Source organism: Pongo pygmaeus, chromosome 2, assembly GCF_028885625.2.
Source record: "Pongo pygmaeus isolate AG05252 chromosome 2, NHGRI_mPonPyg2-v2.0_pri, whole genome shotgun sequence".
NCBI classification, from domain to species: domain Eukaryota; kingdom Metazoa; phylum Chordata; class Mammalia; order Primates; family Hominidae; genus Pongo; species Pongo pygmaeus.
The window spans coordinates 195,124,863-195,148,318 of record NC_085930.1 but is presented as its reverse complement, the minus strand read 5'-3'; the positions used below and the strand labels follow the sequence as shown (position 1 = coordinate 195,148,318).

The following is a 23,456-nucleotide window of genomic DNA, read 5'->3' as shown; positions in this document are numbered from 1 at the left end:
TACAATCCAGCAATTCCATTCCTAGGTGTATACCTAAGAGAAATAAAAACATGTGCTAGTACAAAAATTTGTACATGAATGTTCACAGCAGGATTATTCATAAGTTAAAAAACGGAAACTATCCAAATGTCTATTAAATGATGAATGGATAAATAAAATGTGATATATCCATACAATTGAATGTAACTTGACAATGAAAAAGAATGAAATAGTAGTACATTCTACAACATGGATGAACCGTGAAAACGTACGCTAAGGAAGCCAGTTACAAAAGATACATATTATATGATTCCATTTATATAAAATGTCCTGAATAGGTTAATCTATTGAGAAAGAAAGATTTGTGATTGCCTAGGACTGGGAGGGTTGTGAGGAGTGGAGAGGAGGAGGGATGCAAAAAGACTATTAATGAGTGTTTCTTTTCTTAATGTGATGAGACTGTTCTAAAATTGTGGTGATGGTTGCACAATTCTGTGAATAAAAGCCATTTGAATTGTACACTTTAAATAAGGGAATTGCATAGTAGGTGAGTTGTATCTCAATAAAGCTGTTAAAAAAAAAATCAGGAGTTGGGGATATGGGGCTGAGGCAGGAGGATCACTTGAGACTGGGAGGCGGAGGTTGCAATGAGCCACCACACTCCAGCCTGGGCGATAGAGCCAGAGAGACCCTGTCTCAAAAAAAAAAAAAATCAAATGGCCCTTTACCAGTATCAAAGTGCCTCATCAGCCAGGTACCACCTTGTCAATGGATGGGGAGACTGAAGTGTAGAGGAATTAAGTATCCGACTTGGGGGTTGGGGGCAGTGGCTCACGCCTGTAATCCCAACACTTTGGGAGGCCGAGGTGGGAGGATCGCTTGAGCCCAGGAGACCAGCCTTGCCAATATGGCGAAACTCCGTCTCTATAAAAAACACAAAAAATTAGCCTGGCGTGGTGGCGGGTGCCTGTAATTCCAGCCGCTCCGGAGGCTGAGGCAGGAGAATCACTTGAACCCGGGAGGCAGACGTTGCAGTGAGCCAAGATCGCGCTGTTACACTCCAGTCTGAGCGACAAAGCGAGATTCCGTCTCAAAAAAAAAAAAAAAGAAAGAAAGTATCCGACTTGGGCTTGAGCTCTTCTCACTATAATCCAACTATATTCTCTTACAAATGGCAGAATTAATCTTCCCTCCTTGTGACACCCCTGTAGTTATACATGCCTCTGGCACTTACAATCATTTTTTCTAATTGTGTTTAACGGTTCTAGCACATTATTTTGTAACTTCAGAATAGATTGTGTCTGATTCCTGTGTATGAAGATCCGACCTTTTTTATTTATTTATTTTTAAACAGAGTCTCGCTCTGTCGCCCAGGCTGGAGTGCAGCGGCGCGATCTCGGCTCACTGCAACCTCCGCCTCCCGGGTTCAAAAGATTCTCCTGCCTCAGCCTCCCGAGTGGCTGGGATTACAGGCATGCATCACCACTCCCGGCTACTTTTTTTGTATTTTTAGTAGAGACGGGGTTTCACCATGTTGGCCAGGCTGGTCTCGAACTCCTGACCATGTGATCCGCCCGCCTCGGCCTCTCAAAGTGCTGGGATTACAGGCGTGAGCCACCGCGCCTGGCCGATCTGACCTTTCTTAAATGAAGACGTATTCAGGAAGGAAATATCTACAAGTAAGGCAAAATGAAGTAAGAACCCACTGTGCGAACATTCACTTCTCTAACAAAGGAAAGACACAAAACGAGAAATAAGGCGGAGAAAGGAATTGAGATTGGGGGAAACAGCATCTCCTCCCTCCCCGCACTCTCGGCAGTTTCCCTGGAAAGTTCTAGAAGGGATTCAGAAGTGGCTGGTGACATCACTGTGGCTCCGTGGCGCCCACCACAGCGGCCAAACGACACGCTAGCTTTCCCGCCTCATAGAGGCTCGTGAACGGGGGTGGGGCCCTGCGAGGGGCGGGGTCACGTCACTTCCTGTGCGGGACGCGCTGCGGCTGGAGAGGAAAGGCAGAGTGAGGAGGGGCGAGGCCAAGAAAGCGCGCGTTTCTGGGAGGGGAGGAGCCTGGCTAAGGAGTGCCGCGTCACATCCGGTAGAGTTAGAGCCCGTGCGGAGGCGGTGCGGAGCGGTTCGGCTCTGAGCGGCTGGGCGACCGGCGCGTCGTGCGGCGCTGCGGCGGAGCCTCCTTAAGGAAGGTGCAAGAGGTTGGCAGCTTCGATTGAAGCACATCGACCGGCGACAGCAGCCAGGAGTCATGAGCGACAGCGGCGAGCAGAACTACGGCGAGCGGGTACGTAGAGCTGCTGTAGGGGGCGGCTGTGTGGTCCTAGCTCCTTGCATCTTTTTCTAGGCCCATCGGCCTCGTGCCAGGAGGCAGGGGCGTTTTAGGCTCCGAAGTCTGAAGCCGGGAGGGCAGGCAAGGGAGACAGCATTTAACCAAAAAAAGCCCTTGTGGGTAGTGCCTTAGTGCTTTTGGTCGTGAAGGAGGGAGGCCACCGGCGGGTTTATGTGGCTTCTGCCCGAGACGGCGGTTTTTCCCGTTATAAGCGGGGGAAGATGAAAATGGCCGCTGCGTCCCCGCGGTGTTGGGGGAGGGGAGCGATATCTTATTTCGGCGTTGCTCTCCTGCGAAGGTCCGCAGCAGCCATCTTGGGCTGGCGGGCTGGGCGCGCTGCCAGAGGCACAAAATGGCGGAGAAGCCGCGCGGCAACGCGGGCCCGACCCGCCGCGGGCCGCGCTTCGTAAGGCCGCGTGGTGGGGTGCAAGGGGACAGACGACGTTCTTTTGAGTCTTTGGGCCGGTGTTTAGGTTAACGAAGGACTGTCTTTGCCTCCACGGAAAGGACGGAGTCTGGGATGTCCTTGGGGCCTCTTAAGATGGAAACTAATCCGAGGCCGACTAAGTTCTGGGCCCGTTAGGTGGAGGGGATTGCGTGAGGGCTTTGTGTTTGGCCTAAATGAAGCGCTTTTCTCTGATGCTGAAAGGGCTTCCCAGGCAAAAATCTGTATCAGTATTCTATTAGGACAGACCACAAAGTCGCTAAGATGATTTTGTGGACATCGCATTTCCAAGGGATTGTGAAGGAGAAATTGGCGGGCAACCATTTACGGCGCCGTTATTTCCTTTGTTTTGAGGCGTTCTAATACTTAGAACCACAGCGTGTGTTGGCTACAGTTTTCTTTCCCTTAAGTTTCCACCTCTTAAAGGTGTTCAGTGAGGGTTGATTGAATTGCGGGAACTAGACAGTTCTAGGGTTTAAACAGCATACGTAGCTGGTCTGTGGGGCTCTGGGTATTAGATTCGGAAAGCATTGAACGATGCGAACATACGAGGCTTGCTAGAATTAAGAGGAATCTGTTAGAAGGGTAATAGAAAAGCACCATAGAAATTGATTTTTGAGGCTGTTATGGGAATAATTTGTGTTTTGTTTTTTTTTTTTAAAGAATTTGTTACCTAAGTTTCTCCTTGTTGGTAAAGCTACCTTAAGATCTGAATATGATTTATCAGGTAAATAAGACTATTAAATGTGTTAGCAAACTTTCGATTAAGATTTTAGATGATTCGTTAGAGTATTTTAGGAAGAAACTTTCAGTGATGAAGCGTGAGTTTCCTGCGTAATTTTGGAGCCCAAACTGCTTAATTTGGTTTGAACTAATCAAGCCTTGCGTTTACATATTCTGATGAGCATAGAGTTTTTAGTTTTTGATTTTTCCCGAAGCTGATTGACTCCAATGTCACGAGTGTTTTAGATTTTTTTCTTTTTTTAAGTTCTTGCTTTCTTGGGTAAGAAAGTTGGGATTGAGCTCAAAAGTTGTTAAAAAGTCGTGACTTCTGATCATTGGCAGTTGAATCTGTTAAAACTAGTCATTGGTGTTTGGACTGCAAAGCGATTTTAAAGTCTTTTGTTACTAAACAGAAAAATTCAATTATTGGGTACCTTTGTACTCTTCAAAAATACTAAATGACTGGCTTCTGACTAGAGGAGCTCTCGGTTGAATACACGTGAAGAATGCTTGAGAATGGAAAATTGCCCAAAGAGTTCATTAGTATATTTTACGTGAGAAGGGAAATAATTGAAATTAGGTTCCAGTTTGAGACTCGGCTCAAGAGAAATTTGAAATTTTCTGATTGGTTGTTATCTTTTTACTAGTAAAAGTACACTGTGTTTTTCGCAATCTTTGACTTGTAGAGGGAGGTTAACTTAATATGTTAAAAATTGAGATTTTTTTTTTTCTTACATAAGAGTCTTCGCTTTCTGGCGGAGATCTCTAAACTTTTATGTTGTGAAATACTTCCATATTGTTGTGTTTGGTGTTTGCGTGTTTGTGTTCCAATTGGAACCTTTAAGGGTTGGAATACACCTGAATCAAACACGTGTCTAGGCTTCCAAAGCAAGCTTGGGAAACCATAAAGCTCAATGGAACAGTTTGATCTTAGACATGCCTGTGGTGTAAATGATGCTTCTCTGGAGCCAGAAAAATGAGTGTTACTCGACTCGAGGCTTCTGGACTGGGTCTTAATGTAAATCATTAATCTCTTCAAATCAGTGGAATTCTCCCTTATTTATCTGTCTCTAATCCAGACAAACCCACCCCTCTGTGCCCCACCTTTTCCAGTGACTGTAGGAGTTTGTTGTTGTGTCCCTCCCCTTTAAGGTTGGGTGTAGGGGATAAATTATTCTCACTTTGATCACTCAATAGAATACATTTGGGTGAATATAATGACATTTAAAGAACTGACGTGTCCCTTATCCTTTGTTGTTCTGTGGGATTTATTTTTCCCCCATCTCAAAGGTAATAATAGATTAACACTAAAATCTGTCTATAGGGGTCTGATTAGCAGACTTAACCTGATCTGGCCAAACCACTTTCAAAAGTAAGATCTCATTTTCATCTCCAGATTCAAGCCTCTTCCCCCCAAATTGCTTGCATTTTGTAAAGGGGTTGACTAGCACCATTTCTTTGCAAAAAGAGGCACTCCTGGCCTTTAAGTCACAATTACAAGAACTTGAATAAAAAGCTGATAAGTTTAGAAGTGCAGGGTAATCTTCAGAGCCCAATAATGGTCACAGCGTATAGGGTGTGTGAGATTTGTATGTTGGTCTTGCACGCGGTGTAATGTTCTGACCCTCTCAACATTGTAATGAGTTTCTACAAGTCAGTCTTTACTAAAGGAATCCAGAAACTAAGGAGACACTGATGTATGGACCAGATGTTAAAGAAAATGTTTTGACACAGCAGATACTCTGATAGAATACTGGCTATTATTTTTGTAGAACCGATGTGTTTGCAACATAGGCATGTAATCTTTATCATTAGAGATTTTATCATTAGAGATGAATAGCAGCATCTGGACACCAACCCATCAAACTGCCTTTCAAATTCTGCAGTTTTTCTCATCTTCTGCTTAATCTTGGGATGTCTTTATATTCCTTGGTTTTAGCTCCTAAACTCTAAATTCTGATTTTCAAAACTGAAACATCTCTGAATCTACTTCTTTCTAGTTGTAGCCATCTCACCAAATTCCTTTAAAAAAGGATTGAATTGTCAAATAGGAGGAAATTGTTTTGTATTGTGAGTCTGGTTAGGTTTATCAGTCTCTTGAAACCAGGTTGAAATATTTTTTTTTCTTGGTTTTAAACAAGAATGCTTTAATATTGTGGATATTATCTGGAACGTGACATTTTCAAGCTGACATTACAAGTGATTTTATAAGGTAAGTACTGCTGATTTTGCCAAAAGGTTGAAGAGGAATTCAGGTGGTGGGGAAAGTGTTAATGGGATTTGCCTTACACAGCCTTTTTTCCTTCTTTCTCTACAATAAAACCCGAACGTAGGTGGTAAATATTAATGCTTTCATAGTTATTTTGCCCAGGACAAGGGCAGAGCTACAGCTGTGTATATTTCTTGAGCCTTGGCATTTTATGTTGATCAGTGTTTTTACATATGCGACTGTTTTCTTAACAAGGCATGGTGACTGATGTTTAGGAATTTTAAGTGTTTTGACCCAGGTTAGTATTGGGGGTGTGGGATATGTAGAATTAGATATTGAAATCACTTAGTATTGTTTTTAAACTGCAAACCAAAACAAGTTCTTCACTGTAGCAAATTACAGTCTTGAAATTCCCCCAAAATCTTTGCTTTGAATTGGGTTTTGGAGGTTACATTGAGATTGATGTTATCAACATAGATTGTTACCTGACAGTTTGGATAAGGGGCCCCTTTTTCTCTTTAATTTTTGTGGTTAGAAATTAGGTTAAAAGGTAGTCTTCTGGAAAGTCAAAAGATACTTAACATTTGCTTTTGTTGGGGAGTACTGAATGTTTTATGAATGTAAATTTAACAGTCTGTGCTATATTTGCAAGAGTTTTTATAAGCACGGGCCTACAACTAATTTCAGATGATGATTTTTTCCAGACACTATTCTCCAGTTTTTGAGGATTTATCTATCCATTCACCCTTCTGGTAGACAGTTTGGCTGCCAGAAAAAAATACAGTCCTTATTATATTGATATGAGCATTGACCTTTCCATAACAGGATTAATGAGTTTTTCTTTGCCCGTATCCCTCCCAATTTTTAAAATATTGCCTTGTCAGTCAACTTAATGAGTTTGTGCATGTTTAATGTTAAATGGATTCCAGTTGTATCCCCTAGAAACATTTTAACAAAAATTGTGTTGGTAGGACAAGTTTCTGTTTATTTCTAACTAGGGTCTCTTAACTAAATGTACATAACATTAGCCCAAGAGTTGGTCTTCTGGTTTTATAAAGTAGCAACTTGAACTTAGATGAGTTGAAATAAATCTAATATTTATAATAATTTAGTAATGGTTTTGTTCTTAGGCTATAAGAGAAGGAACCAGGTTAGGAAGGGGTAATGAAATAACAGCAGGAAGGTATCCACATTGGAAACAGTTGTGATAGCTAGAGGTATGGCCTCTATTCTTGTATCTTCTGCATCTAAGTGCCCTGTCTGTATCGAAGTTTTAGGAGGCCCTAAGGAAACCTGCTTGGGCATTCTGATTCCATGATTACATTTGTGCTGCCAGAAAACATTTCCCATTGCATTTTAGTGATGGATATTTAAAGAAAACCAATTACTGTAACTCCCTTAAATAAAAACATATTTAAAAATTTTTGGATTAAATAAACAATAATTGACTTTAAAACTAGACTGGAAATTATCCTTTTGTTAGGAAAGACATCACAGCACTTGCCAGGTTAACGATGGTTGTCTTTATGCCCAGATAGGTATAAAGACTTGGAATTTTTTTTAAACAAAGCCTTAAATTTTTTTCAGGAGGAAAAACCAGGAGAGGAAATAATTGACAATAAAATGAAAGATCATCAAGGTGAAATGTAGGATAACAAGAAAAACTAGCATGTTTTATGGAGGCAGTATTTTGTTTAGTATGTTCAACAGACATTTACAGATCAACTAAATTCAATTTTTTTAATTATTTGAGGAGGTGAGCTATAATTTAAATAGTGCCACCTTTTAAAGTAGTATTTCTCCTTTGGACATCCAGAAGACTTAATATTTTCTTCATTGAGGGGGAAAATGTACAACAAAACTCTTTGAAAATACCAGTGTTGGATTCAAGTTTGTTCTGCTTTCCTTCATAGCTACTGGCATATTGTAGGTGGTTGACTTGATTGTCTTTTTATGATTCATACTATAAAATCTCACTAAAGCAGCTTTTTCAGGGGGTGGGTTACACTTAATTTCCAAATTGTCAGGTTCCCTGACACTGTCTTTCTACAGAGCTCTTTAAATACAGTACAAAAATGTGTGACGTTAAATACGTTTCTTTATCCTATTTAGACAAGTCACAATACTGTAAACCTCTTCAACCCTGAGCGTTTGTCATTGTACAAATGAATTGTCCGTGCTTTCCTTTCATGCACTTATGTATTAATGTGTCACTTTTTGACTAGAGGTGTGCTTTTGACACTTAATCTATTTTCTATTGAATATAATAAGAAGTGTGAAATGTAACTAATAGTTCTTAAAATGTTAAGTGAACAGTAAATGTTCAGTGGCGCACTTCACATTCAACTTAAGCATGATAAATCTATTTGAAGTAGAGAAATGAGATTGATAACCATATATTTTAGAAACAGCAGAAAACTATGTAGTTTTCAGTTTTTTGAGCTGCATATTCTAGTTTCGTTTTTTTTTTTTTAATCCAAATCAACAAAGGGATTTTTTTTTTTCTAGTTTCAGTTTTGGCACTGGATTTTATCCTGGAGTTTTAAAATATTCTTCATCCTGTTCTTTTTCTATTAAGGTTAATGTTGAAGAAGGAAAATGCGGAAGTCGTCATTTGACAAGTTTTATAAATGAGTATTTGAAGCTCAGGAATAAGTGAAGCTGAAATTTGAAAAAATAAAAGAAAGAATGCATGCTAATTATCAGACCAGAAGTCCCACTTGTAGAATATTGAGCAATTTGTGTGAAGTGGGGAAGATGAAAGAAGTCAGAATTTGAAACGGAAGAATGAAGAAAAGAAATAAAAATGAAGTTAAGATAAGAAGTAATCTGGAATCAGAAAGCACTACGCTAAGTAATTACTAGTCTGTTTATGTGTCCCTGTATATTTTGCTAAACATGCATGCATTATTTGTTTAATAGAGGAAAATATATACAGGGTAAAGAAGTGCCTTCCAGGGGAAACGTTTAAATTAGGTAATTCTGATTTAACTGCTTAGTCAAATGATTGAAATGCAATTTTTAAAAAATAATATTTAGTAGTCAAGCACCAGGCAGCAATGAGCTCTCCAGCATGGGTAACAGTGGGCTTCATGTTGTTCTCTCTAGATAAACTTTACCTATCTAATGTTGCTGGTCCTGGGGCATGAGCGAATACCTCCAGGGTTGGAACTGGTGGTCTTTGCCACCTCCCTGGACTCTTAGATTGCACTGACCCCTTTCAGTACTGAGCAATGTATAGTAGAATATTTTCTGTTAAACGATTTTCAAAAGGATGTCACCAGGATGGATATGGAACCAAACCCCCAAAATCCAAACAAAGCATTGAATAAAATAGTTCCCTTTGGCATTTAGTGTGTTAGTTTTTTCCATATGGCACTAGTGGAAATCTGTGAGCATTTGGGCCCTAAATTTAAGATGCATATTTGCTAAATACACAGGGATGGTTTTTCAAATTCTGTTTCTGTTTAATGCCTATTTCAGCTGATTGACTAGGATTACTGATAAAATACTGTAGCTTCCCCTTAGAAGAGGTGGGTCACACAAGTGAACAGGATAGCTAATACAAATTGCAGTAGTGGCAGATGCTTTCATTCCTGTTTCTCCTTTTCTGCTATCATCATTTAGCTATTGTAATGTTAGAGGTACAGGTTACAAATTAGCTTTATTCTGGTTACCCATCCCTACCACTTATTGAGAAATTCAACCCAAAAGCTGTCCCTTCTTTTCTGTGTGTTTTGTTTTAGCTGAGTAGAAGGGCCAAATGATTGGTGTAATGTTACTTTCAGTTGAATGAGACAAGTACACATATCAAAAATAATACCCAGTAGTAGCCAGCCAACAGTTTTCTACCAAATTGAGAATGCCAAGGGTATCATCTCACACATTTCTTCCTGAAATAAACTTTCTCTGAGAGTTGTCAGGTCTTCATGCTCTTGGAGAAAGTGACTTAAATGGCATCCTTGGAGAATCCATTTTCTGATGCTTTCAGGACTGTTTATTTCTATATCTTGCAAGCAGAAGAAAATTTTCTCTTAAGAAGTTTTGCATTCTTTTGTCAAATGTTTTGCCATAGATAAACTAATGATAACAAATGTTATTTTATGTTCCAAATTACTCAAAGAGCAGGCAGGAAACTGAGGTAAATGTGTGAATGAATATTAAGTTTTAATTCCAAGCCCATGGATTCTTTTATCAAGAAACCTGACAGGTCCTTGGGGTGCAAAAGAGGAAAAGACCTCTTAACCCCCAGCCCACTAAAGGAAAGAAAGCAATTTGGAATCTGGTTATGACCCAAGCTGGACAGACTTAAGGTGAGAAAACATTGCTAGTGGACCATTGTGTCCATTTGTTTTTGTTTTCCCCCTTGACCAAAGCATCTGTGGGTCCTAATGTGTGTCTTCCTCGGGCCGTAGGGAAGATGAGGAGGCTGGCTTCTGTTCCTGAGAACAGGCAGTGTGTGAAAGACTGCCTTAATCAGACGTCTGATTAATGCTAGGGGGAGTCAAAACAAGGAAGGGGATGCGAATGTTTCAGGAAGAAGATACCTTTGCCAGGGGAAAAAAATGAGTAGGAAGCATGTAACTTCTGAAGTTGACTAAGTCAAGTAAGTCAGACTTAACTAGTATGATAAACACAGTGTTTTAAGAGATGCAGAGTGTTTATGAGCCACTGTTTTAAATCTAACAAACTACATTCAGTTTTTAAAATAATACAGGGATTGGATGGTTAGTCCTTCTTTCAAATACGTTTTTGTAAGGTGGTTGCTGTTCTCAGAATAGGGAGATGTGGATTATTTTGTTGGAAGGCTAAGTATGTTGTATTTTTACTTGATGTATTCCCTGCAGGTTTTGTATTAGGATGTGGCTGAGATCCAGTCTCTGAGAGCTTGATTGATTCCCTGAGCATTTTTTCAGGGAAATTTTGTCTTTATTCATGCTGATTTTCGTTTCATGGTCCGTTTTTTTGAGGCAGTGGTGTCCAGTTCTCTCTGTTGGTGTGGTTTTAATGTGTTGACCATGTCAGCCCTGAGAGTGGAATTTGAAGAATCCATAGATTTAGGGACTTCCCCAACTGGTTTTATAGCTTTGTCTGTCTGCATTAAGACTTAAAGTTAATTATGCTTTCGATTTGGGTGCTAATTTTAGGTCTTATTTCTTGTAGGCAAGTTTTATTCCCTTTCATATGTATTTCCCAGCCAGTTAAATGGCCAAAATAACTTCAGAAAGCTTTAGCTTTAAGAAAATATTCCTGATAAAGGTGGAGACGTTTAGGTGTTACCCAAACAAGTGTCAGTATAGAAAAGGAAGCCTTTGCATTCTGGTATTTCCCTTATTCCTGGCCCAAGAAATGATTGCTTACAAAATATATCTGCATAGTCCGTTAGTTTTGGAGGCTGAGTGAAAACTCCTGTGATTTCAGAAATATTGTATCTCTGATCCACTAGATTTTAAGGAGAAAACTTCATTAAGTCTTATTTTCTAGGTTAGGGGTACTGTCTCTTCCCTCAGTGGACAGGCTGCCGAAGCATCTTAGCTTAGAATAAAGGGTTTTCTGTTAAAGCCAGGAGCTTAAAGAGGATCTTGACTTGACCCATTCTTCCTTTATACTCAGATTCCTGGGCCAACTGATTTCTGTTAACTACAGTTACTTTATTGGTAGTCTTAACTGTTACTGTGAAACACCCATATTCTGCTTTCACTTCCTAAGAAAATTTTCATTTCCATTGAGGTAATCTTTCTAGTGTTGGAGTAACAGGCTTTTAGCAACTTTTGGATTCCCCATTTCTATATTCTCACCTATATTAATTTTTGCCTGTGGTAAAAATAGCAAAACTACACCCTCATTTTTGAGACTTCCTCCTTTGTCCATGGAGAGAAGGGAGGTGTCCATTCAGAATACTTGATAGGGAATTCCAAGGGATTGTTGTTAATTGGAATCCCCAGAGCATCACTACATCCTTTAACCATTTCTTAATGTTAAAGGCAGCTGTCCTCATTAATAAAGAAGGGTATCATATTTTTTCTTTTAATCTCTTTACAGTCACTCATGGAGGGAGGTAGAGGGGAAAGGCTGTCACATTTCATGTCACCCCACCATGTTTTATAATGGCTTTGAAGTCATTTGAACGTTTCTAGAGTCGTCTGGGGCCTAGAGACCTGAACTCATTTTACTGGATGAGTTAGCCTTTCCTTCTGTGTTAACCCTCAAACCTTAATTTGTCTCTTCTGTGTTACATTATAAATGTTTTCCTTGAGCATCAAAGGATCATCCAAATTTTCTCTACTATGTTGTAAACCACAAAACTATCTTCTAAAGTGTTTTGAGCTGTAATTTAGAATAATCCTCTACTATCTTTTCAAGAATGTCCAGAATACTCTGAAGATGTATCACACAAGGAAATCTCCTGTGATTAAATTTTATCTGAAAGCTTCACCTTTGATTCATGTCATATAGTGACTTACTGTAATACTGCTTCCTTTTGAGTCTTACCATTTCTGCCCTCTGGAGTAGAAAGGCTCACCAGGCTTTACTTTGTCTAAGTTTGATAACCTAAAATAAAGGTTGCCTTGATAATTTTACCTAGCTATCAGACTGACTAGGAGTAGGTTCTGTCCTTCCTCATCTACTGTTTTGGTGCCTTGGCAGAACTTTTCCTTGGTTTCATTACTTAGTATACCCTTTTGTTGATTGACCAGGTGTCTTTAGCTCATTGGTGACCTAGTTATCCTGGTTACCATTCCTTTGCAATTTTTCATTACAAATCCCCCCCCTAACCTGCCAGCCAATCCCAGTTTTGGTTGGAAAAGCTATGAGTACACAATATTTACCTAAACTTTGGCTTTTGTATGTAGTTTCTGTACTCTTCTGCTTCCTGGGCCCTAGGTTAGGAGCTCCTGATTTAGCTACCCTGGTTTTAATGTGTACTTAAGTAACTAGGTAAGTTAGGTTAATTCCTGGTTTCCCATAAGTTTGTCCTGGCTCATCTCCATTTAGCTGGAGAAGCTGTGGAGGATCTCTGACACCCTCTCTACTCTTATTTGTGTGTAGTTCGCTGTTCTGTTGTAGCTCCATCTGGTTGCTTTCAGTTTTTTAGGGGGCCTCCCACCATGGTTAGATGCAATAGGGTTTTACAGGGTTTAGTGTCCTTCAGGCTAGCCTTTGCTTTCCGCTAGGTTTCTGCTTTTCTCTAGGATTTGAAACTGAGATCATCATCTTTATCTCTCTCATCACTGAATTATAGTAATAACTTGAAAGGTCAAGGTCTTTTTAAAAATCAAGCATTTTTTTAAAGTAAATTATATAAATTTTATAGGATTTTGTTTTATTAATTGCAACTTGATTGAAATAGGTATAAAGTATAGGTGTCATAGTTAATAAGGTTCCGTCTCACCCTAGTCTTTATGGAGTAACATTCTGAAACACAGTCCTTGGACAGTTCCCTTAACTGCTTGACTTTGGCACCCCTTTCTGAAGGAAGTGGGGTCAAATAACTCTTATCCCTGCTCCAAAAAGGTGGAAGAAAGGACAAGTTAATTGACTTATGTCATTTGGAGCAATGAAACTATTAACACCAGGTATACTCAGTTCCTGCCCTTACCTATATTTTCTTATCTTGGAAGGGGATTGCTGTCCCTCACCATTTATCTCACAGCAGCTTATTTGTTTTTAAAGTTGCCCAGAAAGTGTGCAAATTAAACTTTTAACATCTACGTGTAGGAATCCCGTTCTGCTTCCAGAAGTGGAAGTGCTCACGGATCGGGGAAATCTGCAAGGCATACCCCTGCAAGGTCTCGCTCCAAGGAAGATTCCAGGCGTTCCAGATCAAAGTCCAGGTCCCGATCTGAATCTAGGTAAGAAAGACTGTCTTGAGATTTCCTCGTTACTCTTAGCTCTGAAATTGGTGCGTGTTTTGTAAACCAGGAAGGTAGAGAGGGTTAGATTATTTGTTGGCCTATTAAATATTGGTACTAGAAGTGAACTTAAGTTCTGGGAGGCAAGACTAAAAGTGGTTAAGAGCCTGGGCTTTTGGAGTCAGGGTTCTCTATTTTTGCTGGTTTGGGCAGATTATATAACCTTTCAGCTTTAGCTTCTTTATAAAAGGCAAATTAGTAATACAGTACCAGTTTTTCAGGGTTGTTGTGAGGATTTACTGAATGTAAGTAAATTGCTTACTAGTATGGCAAATATACTGCAGAACATTGGCTTTCAGTAATTAGAATTCTTGATAAGTATATACATGGTGCGCTTTTTTTTTTTTTTTTTTTTAATGTTGGTCAAGAGTAGGCTATATATACATCCTGGTTTGCCTGGGGCGATACCATTTATGCCTGTGGTCAGGCATAATTAACAGCACCCCTTTTCTTAAATGTGTCCTGGTTTCGATGACAGTTTAGAGTCACTCTAGTTAGTCAAGAGCCACTCAATTTTTTTGTTTTTTTAACTGCTGGGGAATACTCCTTGTGATTTTGTTACTGTATTAAATTAATGGTGGGCATAATGGGAGACAGAAAAGTAGAGAATGGTCTTCTGAGGGGGAAAGATGGGCACTAGCCAAGCTAGTAAAATGCTGCATGCCTTGATTTGTAAAAGATAAGTAATATGTCTTTAATTGGAAGAAATACTGGAGGAGAGCTTGTGGTTTTTAGAACGCTTCCTAGCAAAGTTGAAATGACTAAATAATTAGAGAAGAAAAGTATTGATCCTATTAAATTGGTAACCATGTTAGCATATTCCTGGATTGTTCCCTCTTTTGGAGTTTAACTTTAGAACAGAGTAATAAACTTAAGACAATATTTGTTTTCAGTCGTAACCTTAGGAGGTCTTTGTCTTGCAGGTCTAGATCCAGAAGAAGCTCCCGAAGGCATTATACCCGGTCACGGTCTCGCTCCCGCTCCCATAGACGATCACGTAGCAGGTCTTACAGTCGAGATTATCGTAGACGGCACAGCCACAGCCATTCTCCCATGTCTACTCGCAGGCGTCATGTTGGGAATCGGGTAAGATGAAAAACTGGTTTTGAAGCAGTGAACTGCCTAAATTTACTTAAAGTTAGAGCTGATTTTGACAATAGAGCTTTAGCAGTGGGTGCGTGAGTGAAATCTTCAGAGGCTTTTTTAGTGTTTTGAGAGAGTCTTTTAAGTTAATCTTCCATGACGGGGTCTGCATTTGGGCTACCTGTCATTTAAGCAGAATACTGACACAATGGTGTGACTCCTTAGCCCATCAAAAACTTCCGACTGTGCATTACTATACTGTACTATAGTATTAGTACATTAGTTCAAAATACAGTTCTGTGCTAATGTTAACTCTTTCCAGGCTGCATAAACCTAGTTAGATGCTCTCCTGACTTTCCCATTTAATTTGAAGCTGATTTCTTTTGGGTGTTGTTAAGGCATTTTTTACATTTCATGAAAGGCTTCAAATGAGATGATATTTATTGTGATTTCATTGTATAATCCAAGTGGTTTAGGAGGAGGGTGCGGGGGGGACTTAATGTTGTTAAAGTAGAGTAGAATTTTTCCTTAGTAAATTGTTAGTTTATGAAATAAATGGAATCTTTAGGTAAATTCGTCACAGCATCTGGAATGTTAGCAACATATGGTTCACTCTTTATTCTTTCCTCTTGTCATCTTTTTTTGAGACAGGGCCTCACTCTGTCACCCAGTCTGGAGTGCAGTGGTGCAATCTCAGCTTACTGCACCTTCTACTTTCCAGGCTTAAGTGATCCACCCACCTAAGCCTCCTGATTAACTAGTACTAGAGGCATGCCCCACCACACCCAGTTATTTCTTACATTTTTGTAGAGACATGGGGTCTCACTGTGTTGCCCAGGCTAGTCTCAAAACTCTCCTGAGCTTCAAGCAGTCCACCAGCCTTGGCCTCCCAAAGTGTTTGGATTACAAGCATGAGTCACTGCACATGGCCAACTCTTGTTTCTTATGATTGCAAGCTGTTTATGACCTGTAAAATGGTTTGGTACGCATCCACTCAGGCTTTGTTTATGTACATACACTTGTGTATTGTGTTTCTAAAAAAATCAAACCATACATGTTCATCTTTTTGGCAATTCAGAGCATTCTATTGAATGGAAGGTGTGTCAACATTACAATTTTTTCTAGCTGATAGACACAGTGTGGTTCCAGTTATCCTTGTATGTCATGTTATGAATATGTGAATTTTTCTGAGAATAAATTCATAGAAGGAAAGATGCCAGGTTGCTTTTCGCCAGCATGAGTGCTTGTTTCCCTACTTAATTCTAAGGTTGAAATTTTTTCTTTTGCATTCTTTCCTACGCATTCCCAAAAATATTTGTAGTACTTGCTGTAATTTTGTAATTTCTAAGTGGTGTTTGGTCTAATTATTATGTACTTTTCTTGTTAGTGACATTTTGGCTAGTATACAGCTCCCTTTTTAAACACCTTTGATTTTATGACAACTTTTCCAAAGCTTAAAACTTTTTTTTTTCCCTAGGCAAATCCTGATCCTAACTGTTGTCTTGGAGTATTTGGGCTGAGCTTGTACACCACAGAAAGAGATCTAAGGGAAGTGTTCTCTAAATATGGTCCCATTGCCGATGTGTCTATTGTATATGACCAGCAGTCTAGGCGTTCAAGAGGATTTGCCTTTGTATATTTTGAAAATGTCGATGATGCCAAGGAAGTAAGTAAAAGTCAACCTGTTCCTTTATAAACCATCAGTTCTATTGTTAACGCCAAGTACCAGTGACCAATTGCTAGGATAAGGACAAGGACAATCAGTAATACTTTGAACTTTTTCTCCAACCTCTTGTGGAGACTCAAGATACATGCAGAATAACAGAAAATTTTGTATAACTTGGGGAAGTTGGTCCTACCACCTGCTTTATTAGTTGCCACCTGTTGGGGTCAACTATACCCCAGTTCCGCCAGGATATGTAGTCAGTGTTTACATTGGGTTCACATTCTAGAGTCAAAAATAACCAAAAGCAAAGCTGTGATGCAGAAGGAAAACATTGTTCCTTTTTTGGCTAGTGAATGATGTCATATTTGGATTTTGATTTGTCTTGAGGCAGAATATAGAAAGAGTCAAGATTTGATATGTGGGGCTAGACCCCATTTAAGAAATTCAGATTTTAGGTACATTAAGGATGGTAGCTAAAGTCATCTCCAAGTATAGAGAAGAGGAAGAACTGAGAAACACTTAATGACAGTTGGAGTTTCACTCTTGTTGCCCGGGCTGGAGTGCAATGGCGAGATCTCCGGCTCACCACAACCTCCGCCTCCTGGGTTCAAGCAATTCTCCTGCCTCAGCCTCCTGAGCAGCTGGGATTACATTACAGGCCACCACACTCAGCTAATTTTGTATTTTTAGTAGAGACGGGGTTTCTCCATGTTGAGTCAGGATGGTCTCGAACTCCCAACCTGAGGTGATCCGCCCCCCTCGGCCTCCCAAAGTGCTGGGAGATTACAGGTGTGAGCCACCGTGCGCGGTCGCCCATTTCCCAATTAAATTTTTGCAGTAGGATCATAGCTCTCGGAAAATAGCATAAATTTTATCTTAATCTTTAATGCCAGAAACTGCCTGGGCGTAAACACTAGCTTGAACATCTGAACTAGAAGATAGCATAGTATTGGAATTAGAACCTTAAATTCTATTTAGGTGAAAGGATGTTTCCTCAAATTATGAACTTTAATGTGTTTGAAATGGGGTATTTTTATTTTTTAAATGTATGCTGTTAATATGTACTCTGGGAGAAGGAACAATATGTACTTAAGGCTTTGCTTCAGTCTTAGCTTTTGGCTTCCAGAGAAGGGCTAAGAAAACTTCCAAGGGTTAAATAATATGTTCAGGTTTCAGTCATAGGATCTCAGTCACAACTATTTAACTGTGTTGTTTTAACCCAACAGCAGCCAGATGAATGAGTTGGGGCCCTATTCCAATAAAAGATTATTTTGGGGCATTGGAATTTGGATTTTGTGTGTTTCTTCACTTGTCATGAAATACGATTTTTCCCCCTAGTTATTTAAATTCTTAGCTTATGGGTTATACAGAGACAGCCAGCTGGCCAGATTTGACCTACAGGCTATAGTTTGCAAATTGTGTGCTGCTTTGGAGCTAGAAATACTGTCAGGATTATAGTTAGGTAAAATAATTGTTTCAAGTTTTTATGAGTAGCTTTTACAAATGAACATTTAGTGGATGGAGGGAACAACACATTTCTAAGTTGTAGACCTTATGTTCTGGCTAACATTAAGATAACTTAATGCACCTAACTGAAATGTCCAGTGGGACCTTACTCCTAGCCACAGGATAATTAGTGGCTTTGTTCAGGATGTATATAACAATTTATTTATCTTTTGAAGGCTAAAGAACGTGCCAATGGAATGGAGCTTGATGGGCGTAGGATCAGAGTTGATTTCTCTATAACAAAAAGACCACATACGCCAACACCAGGAATTTACATGGGGAGACCTACTTAGTAAGTTTATTTTCAAAATAAATATAATTGGCGATTGTTCACTTGTCAAAGAAACACTTGTATTTGTGGAAAGTCTTCAGCACTTAGGTTTCTGCCATAAACTTGACTGTTGATTGATTAAATGCTCCTCATTAGGGCATTTTTCTCATTGTAGAAGTTCAACCATTACAGGTAAAACTAAATCTTAGTCACGTGCATTTCTAAATTCTTTTTTGTTTGTTGTTGTTGTTTGGTTTTGTTTTTGTTTCATTTTGAGATGGAGTCTCGCTCTGTCGCCCAGGCTGGAGTGCAGTGGTGCAATCTCAGTTCACTGCAACCTTCGCCTCCCGGGTTCGAGCAGTTCTCCTGCCTCAGCCTCCCGAGTAGCTGGGCCTACAGGTGCGTGTCGCCACGCCCGGCTAATTTTTTGCATTTTTTAGGGTTTTCACCACGTTAGCCAGGATGTTCTCGATCTCCTGACCTCATGATCTGCCTGCCTCGGCCTCCCAAAGTGCTGGGATTACAGGCGTGAGTCACTGCACCTGGCCTAAATTTTCTTAAATAGAGCAAAGTGATACTATTTTTGTTTCCTCTTAGAAATATGTGGGATATGCAAATTGATTGACCTCTGACAGGATCTGTGAGCCTCCTTAACCAAAGATTTTTAAAAATAGGTTTATATATATTGAAACAAGGGAAAGGGCAGTGTTTGCTCTATAGGTGAGAATTTTAACAGGAATAATTTTCATTTTCTAGTTAATGTGTCAGAAAAGACCTACTAGTAGATATAAAAACTCATGTTCAGAAAGATAAGGGAGGTCACCTGATATTTTTTTCTTCATAGTGGCAGTTCTCGCCGTCGGGATTACTATGACAGAGGATATGATCGGGGCTATGATGATCGGGACTACTATAGCAGATCATACAGGTAAGTTATGAGGTAGAAAGGTAAACGTCTGAATCTCAGTACAGTGTACAGAGCAGCACTATGCTTAAGTTTTAGCCTTTGTTAAAAGCTTTGCTTTAGTACTTTTACTTTTGAGAAATGCAGAGTAGAAGCTTAAATCAGATTTTACTGTTGTGTCTTAATCAATTTAATGTGTAATTGGATTTCTGTTAAAATATTCTAGAATATAAATGGGATTTAAATGATAACTTGGAATATTAATAAAATGTGTTTTATTTTTAAACATTGAATGAGGCTGGGCACAGTGGCTCACGCCGGTAATCCCAACACTTTAGGAGGCCAAGGCAGGCAGATCACCTGAGGTCCAGCCTGGCCAACATGGTGAACCCCATCTCTACCAGAAATAAAAATTTAGCCAGGCGTGGTGGTGCATGCCTGTAGTCCCAGCTACTCGGAAGGCTGAGGCAGGTGAATCGCTTGAACCCGGCAGGCAGAGGTTGCAGTGAATTTAGATTGCACCACTGCACTCCACTCTGGGCAACAGAGCGAGACTCTCAAAAAATAAAAAAATGAATAGATAATGAAAGCAAAATTATAGGCTGAGGCCGGGGGATTGCTTCAGCCCAGGAATTTGAGACCAGCCTGAGCAGCATAGGGAGACCTCTACAAAAAATGAGGCAGGAAGCTGGGAGGGTTGAAGCTACAGTGAGCCAAGTATGCTCCCACCTGAGTCTCCTCCCCCCCAGAGCAAGACCCCACCTTAGAAGAAAAAATTACAGCCTCTGTCTTAGCCTTTTAAAAGCAAATTTCATAAACCATTTTGGAAAGCCAACACTTCTCAGGCAGTTTCTTGGAATCTCTTAATGCATGCATCGTACACTAAGGGCAGGTAAAACTGATGCCTTGAAAGAGTCCGGGGAATAATTTTAAAGGCGCTAATTTAGTATAACAAGGGTATGTGGCTTTTTATTATTGCCAAAAATTTGGTATTTCGGGGTTTGGGTAGGGAAATGTCAATCATAGTTTAAAAATAAAGATATCTTTGAGAATACTTCCAAAGAAAAATGAAGTAAAATTGTGACATTTTGGTCCTCCCTTGTCAAAATGTGTAATTTGACAAGTCAAATAATGTAAGTAAGTATTGACCACAGTTGTCATTGATAATGGTATTGAGGTATTTTGATGTCTTTTTTGCACATTATTTATTTGGTAATGTTTAAGAAGTTAACAGTTGTCAGTCATTGTCTGAAAGTGAGTCTGTAAGTGTATTGTTCAGTATTTTATCACCTGTGAAAACCCTTTTTTTATTTAAAGCATCACTGTTGAATGGTACTAAAGGCACAAATTTGTTGGGGCTGAGAAGATTAAGCTGTTAGTTTGATTTTTTTTTTTAAGAGCATTTACTTAGGAATGTTCTGTGTTCTAATACTACTCATTTCAGCCACCAGAGAGAACCCTATGCCAGTTCTGAAAAGGGTGGCAAATCACTTGACCTGCAGGAAACATCTCATTCATGCTCTATGAAAGTTTTTATTTTACTAAATGAATGACATAATTTTTTAAAACTTATAAACTGAATACATGTTGCCTTTCTGTCTTCACAGAGGAGGAGGTGGAGGAGGAGGAGGATGGAGAGCTGCTCAAGACAGGGATCAGATTTATAGGTATGCCAGGAGAGGACTTAGCATCTGTACAACAGTATAAAGCTTCACATAAAGATGTTTGTCTACTAATGTTTTGGTAAATTATAAGTGGAATACCCAAAATCAGACTGTTTGAAGCTCATGAAAATATTCTAACGGAAACTAAATGTGTAAAATCTTTGTATATTTATAAAAATTAATTGGGTTTACAATAGGTTATTTAGTGGTACCATTTTATACCGTGATGAGGTACAGTGATGTTAAAGTTAGTCACTGATAAGAACTCATTTTTTTGTCATTATGTTCTTGTATTACATTTTCCTTGCTTTTTGTAAGCATCTCAAATACCACAAGAACATTTCAAGCCAGCCTTTTTTACACAAAGCTAAATCCTGAAGCACTTGTGAAATTAGTTTTGGGTGTTCAAGAGGGTGCTGTTGGAATTATTTAATGGTATGGGAATTTTCTCATTTTTAATTTTGGAGACAGAGTGTTGCTCTGTTGCCTAGGCTGGAGTACAGTGGAGCAATTTGAGCTCACTGCAGTCTCTGCCTCCCGAGTAGCTGGGATTACAAGCATGCACCACCGCACAGAGCTAATTTTTTTTTTTTAGTAGAGACAGGTTTTCACCATGTTGGTCAGGCTGGTCAAACTCCTGGCCTCAAGTGATCATCCTGCCTTGGCCTCCCAAAGTGCTGGGATTATAGGCATTGAGCCACCGCACCCAGCCAGGAATTTTCTTTTATAAAACTCTCTTAACATACTTCACAAAACTTAAAAGGTAAGCAGATTAAAATATAGCAAGGATTATTTGACCTGAAACTTATTAAGAGTGCTTATTTGACACTTGGGCCTGATAATGTGCTTCATTCTCAAAATTTAAACAGACCTTGGAGGTTCATGCAGCTTTCCTTTTTTTGGGAACTGATGAAAGGGCAGTGTATATAGTCATAAATTTATATGTTTGGTCTAATTGTGATTTATTGAGACTTAGACAATGTTGACATTTGTTTATAGAAGGCGGTCACCTTCTCCTTACTATAGTCGTGGAGGATACAGATCACGTTCCAGATCTCGATCATACTCACCTCGTAAGTTTTTATCTTAATATGATTGTTTATATTGTATGGTTGCTTTGATGACAATGTATTCCCTTTTGCAGATAATGGATTGGTTTCAGGTAGTTTTATCTTATACCTATGATTCCCCACACACCCTGAATGTTTTTTGGTTCAAGAAAGTTTGTGGAAAACAACCCTTAGAATCAATCCTATTATTTTTTAAGAAGGAAAAATTGGACAGCCCCCTGAGCCAGAGTAGGCTCAGAGACTCCTGTTGTTTCTAATTGAAATAGTAAATAATATATTTCCACCATTTAGTAGCTTTTCAAGAGTCCTTAAAAAATCTTGGACAGCGCAGAAACATGGATTACTTAGCCCTTTAGTTCTCAGGTTGAGTTAATATACTTCCCAGCAATTTCTGTTATTTAACATTGCTATCTCATTTCTGGTGTAATACTTACATGGAAGTCTTTCTCTATTTGGGGGTGGTGGGGGTCTGGTACATAGGAATTTCTTAATGGCAGAATATTCTGAAATTCTCAGCATTAAGGTATACTTGATAATTAGTTCACTTAATATTAAAGCATGTTCATTCTTTTCTTCCCAGGTCGCTATTAAAGCATGAAGACTTTCTGAAACCTGCCCTAGAGCTGGGATATTGTTTGTGGACAATATTTTTTATTGTCTCTTGTTTAAAAAGTGAACAGTGCCTAGTGAAGTTAGGTGACTTTTACACCTTTTATGATGACTACTTTTGGTGGAGTTGAAATGCTGTTTTCATTCTGCATTTGTGTAGTTTGGTGCTTTGTTCAAAGTTAAGTGTTTTCAGAAAAGTATGTTTTGCATGTATTTTTTTACAGTCTAAATTTTGACTGCTGAGAAGTTTCTATTCTACAAAACTTCATTTAAAAGGTTTTTCTACTGAATCCAGGGTATTCTGAAGATCGAAGCCTGTGTAAAATGCTACCAAATGGCAAAAAGCAACAATAAACAGTTTGATTTTTACTTTTCTTTCTAACATATCAATGCTTAGCAGAACTATTCAGATTGTCGGTAGTAAATTTAAAGACAAATGCCCGTTTTCCTCCAGTCCATGAAACATACCATACTTATATACCTGCAACTAAGTGTTTAAAATTATGCTCTGTAACTCTGTACTGCTAGTATTAGAACTAAAAATCTTAAAATACAGCCAATGCTTAATGCTTATATCAATGTGGATTTGTCGGCTTTTATGTAATCTGTGATATGTATAGCAGGAAATACGAAGAGTTACACAGTGTATTCCTTAAAAGGCTGTTTCTTAAAGCTGTTACAAGGGGATAATGGTATTTCAACTAGTTATCAGCAAGTGACAATACATTCCACCACAAATATACTCTTGTTCTTCTAGCTTTTAGACTATATGAAAAAACTGGGTGCTTCAAAGTACATGATAAGGGAACACTATACCTGTGTCATGGATGAACTGAAGACTTTGCCTGTTCATTTTTTAAATATTATTTTCAGGTCCTTTGCTTACCAAAGGAGGCCCAATTTCACTCAAATGTTTTGAGAACTGTGTTTAAATAAACGCAAATGAAAAGAAAAATGTTGGTGCAGCTGTTCACAAAGAAGTGTTCTTGTTCTATTATAATTTAAGAGTTCTTCTGTAGTTTAATCGTTAGGGCAGTGTGTTCCTTGGGCTGAGGGGTATCTGCTATTTTGGGGTG

At 39.1% G+C, this 23,456-nt stretch overlaps 1 protein-coding gene across 2 annotated transcripts; it reads left to right on the top strand.

Moving 5' to 3' along the window:
* The first annotated feature begins 1,962 nt into the window (after positions 1 to 1,962).
* TRA2B (transformer 2 beta homolog) lies at positions 1,963 to 23,335 on the top strand. 2 transcript variants are annotated; one of them, XM_054481105.2, is made up of 9 exons: positions 1,963 to 2,272; positions 13,414 to 13,547; positions 14,531 to 14,693; positions 16,168 to 16,356; positions 18,039 to 18,154; positions 18,978 to 19,061; positions 20,645 to 20,704; positions 21,701 to 21,774; positions 22,352 to 23,335. In XM_054481105.2, the coding sequence occupies exons 1-9, from the start codon at positions 2,237 to 2,239 to the stop codon at positions 22,360 to 22,362; spliced, it is 867 nt and encodes a 288-aa protein (XP_054337080.1). In that variant the 5' UTR covers positions 1,963 to 2,236; the 3' UTR covers positions 22,363 to 23,335. The 2 variants fall into 2 exon arrangements, with proteins under 2 accessions (XP_054337080.1, XP_054337081.1); XM_054481106.2 differs by lacking the exon at positions 1,963 to 2,272 and adding an exon at positions 8,368 to 8,548.
* Positions 23,336 to 23,456: the final 121 nt, after the last annotated feature.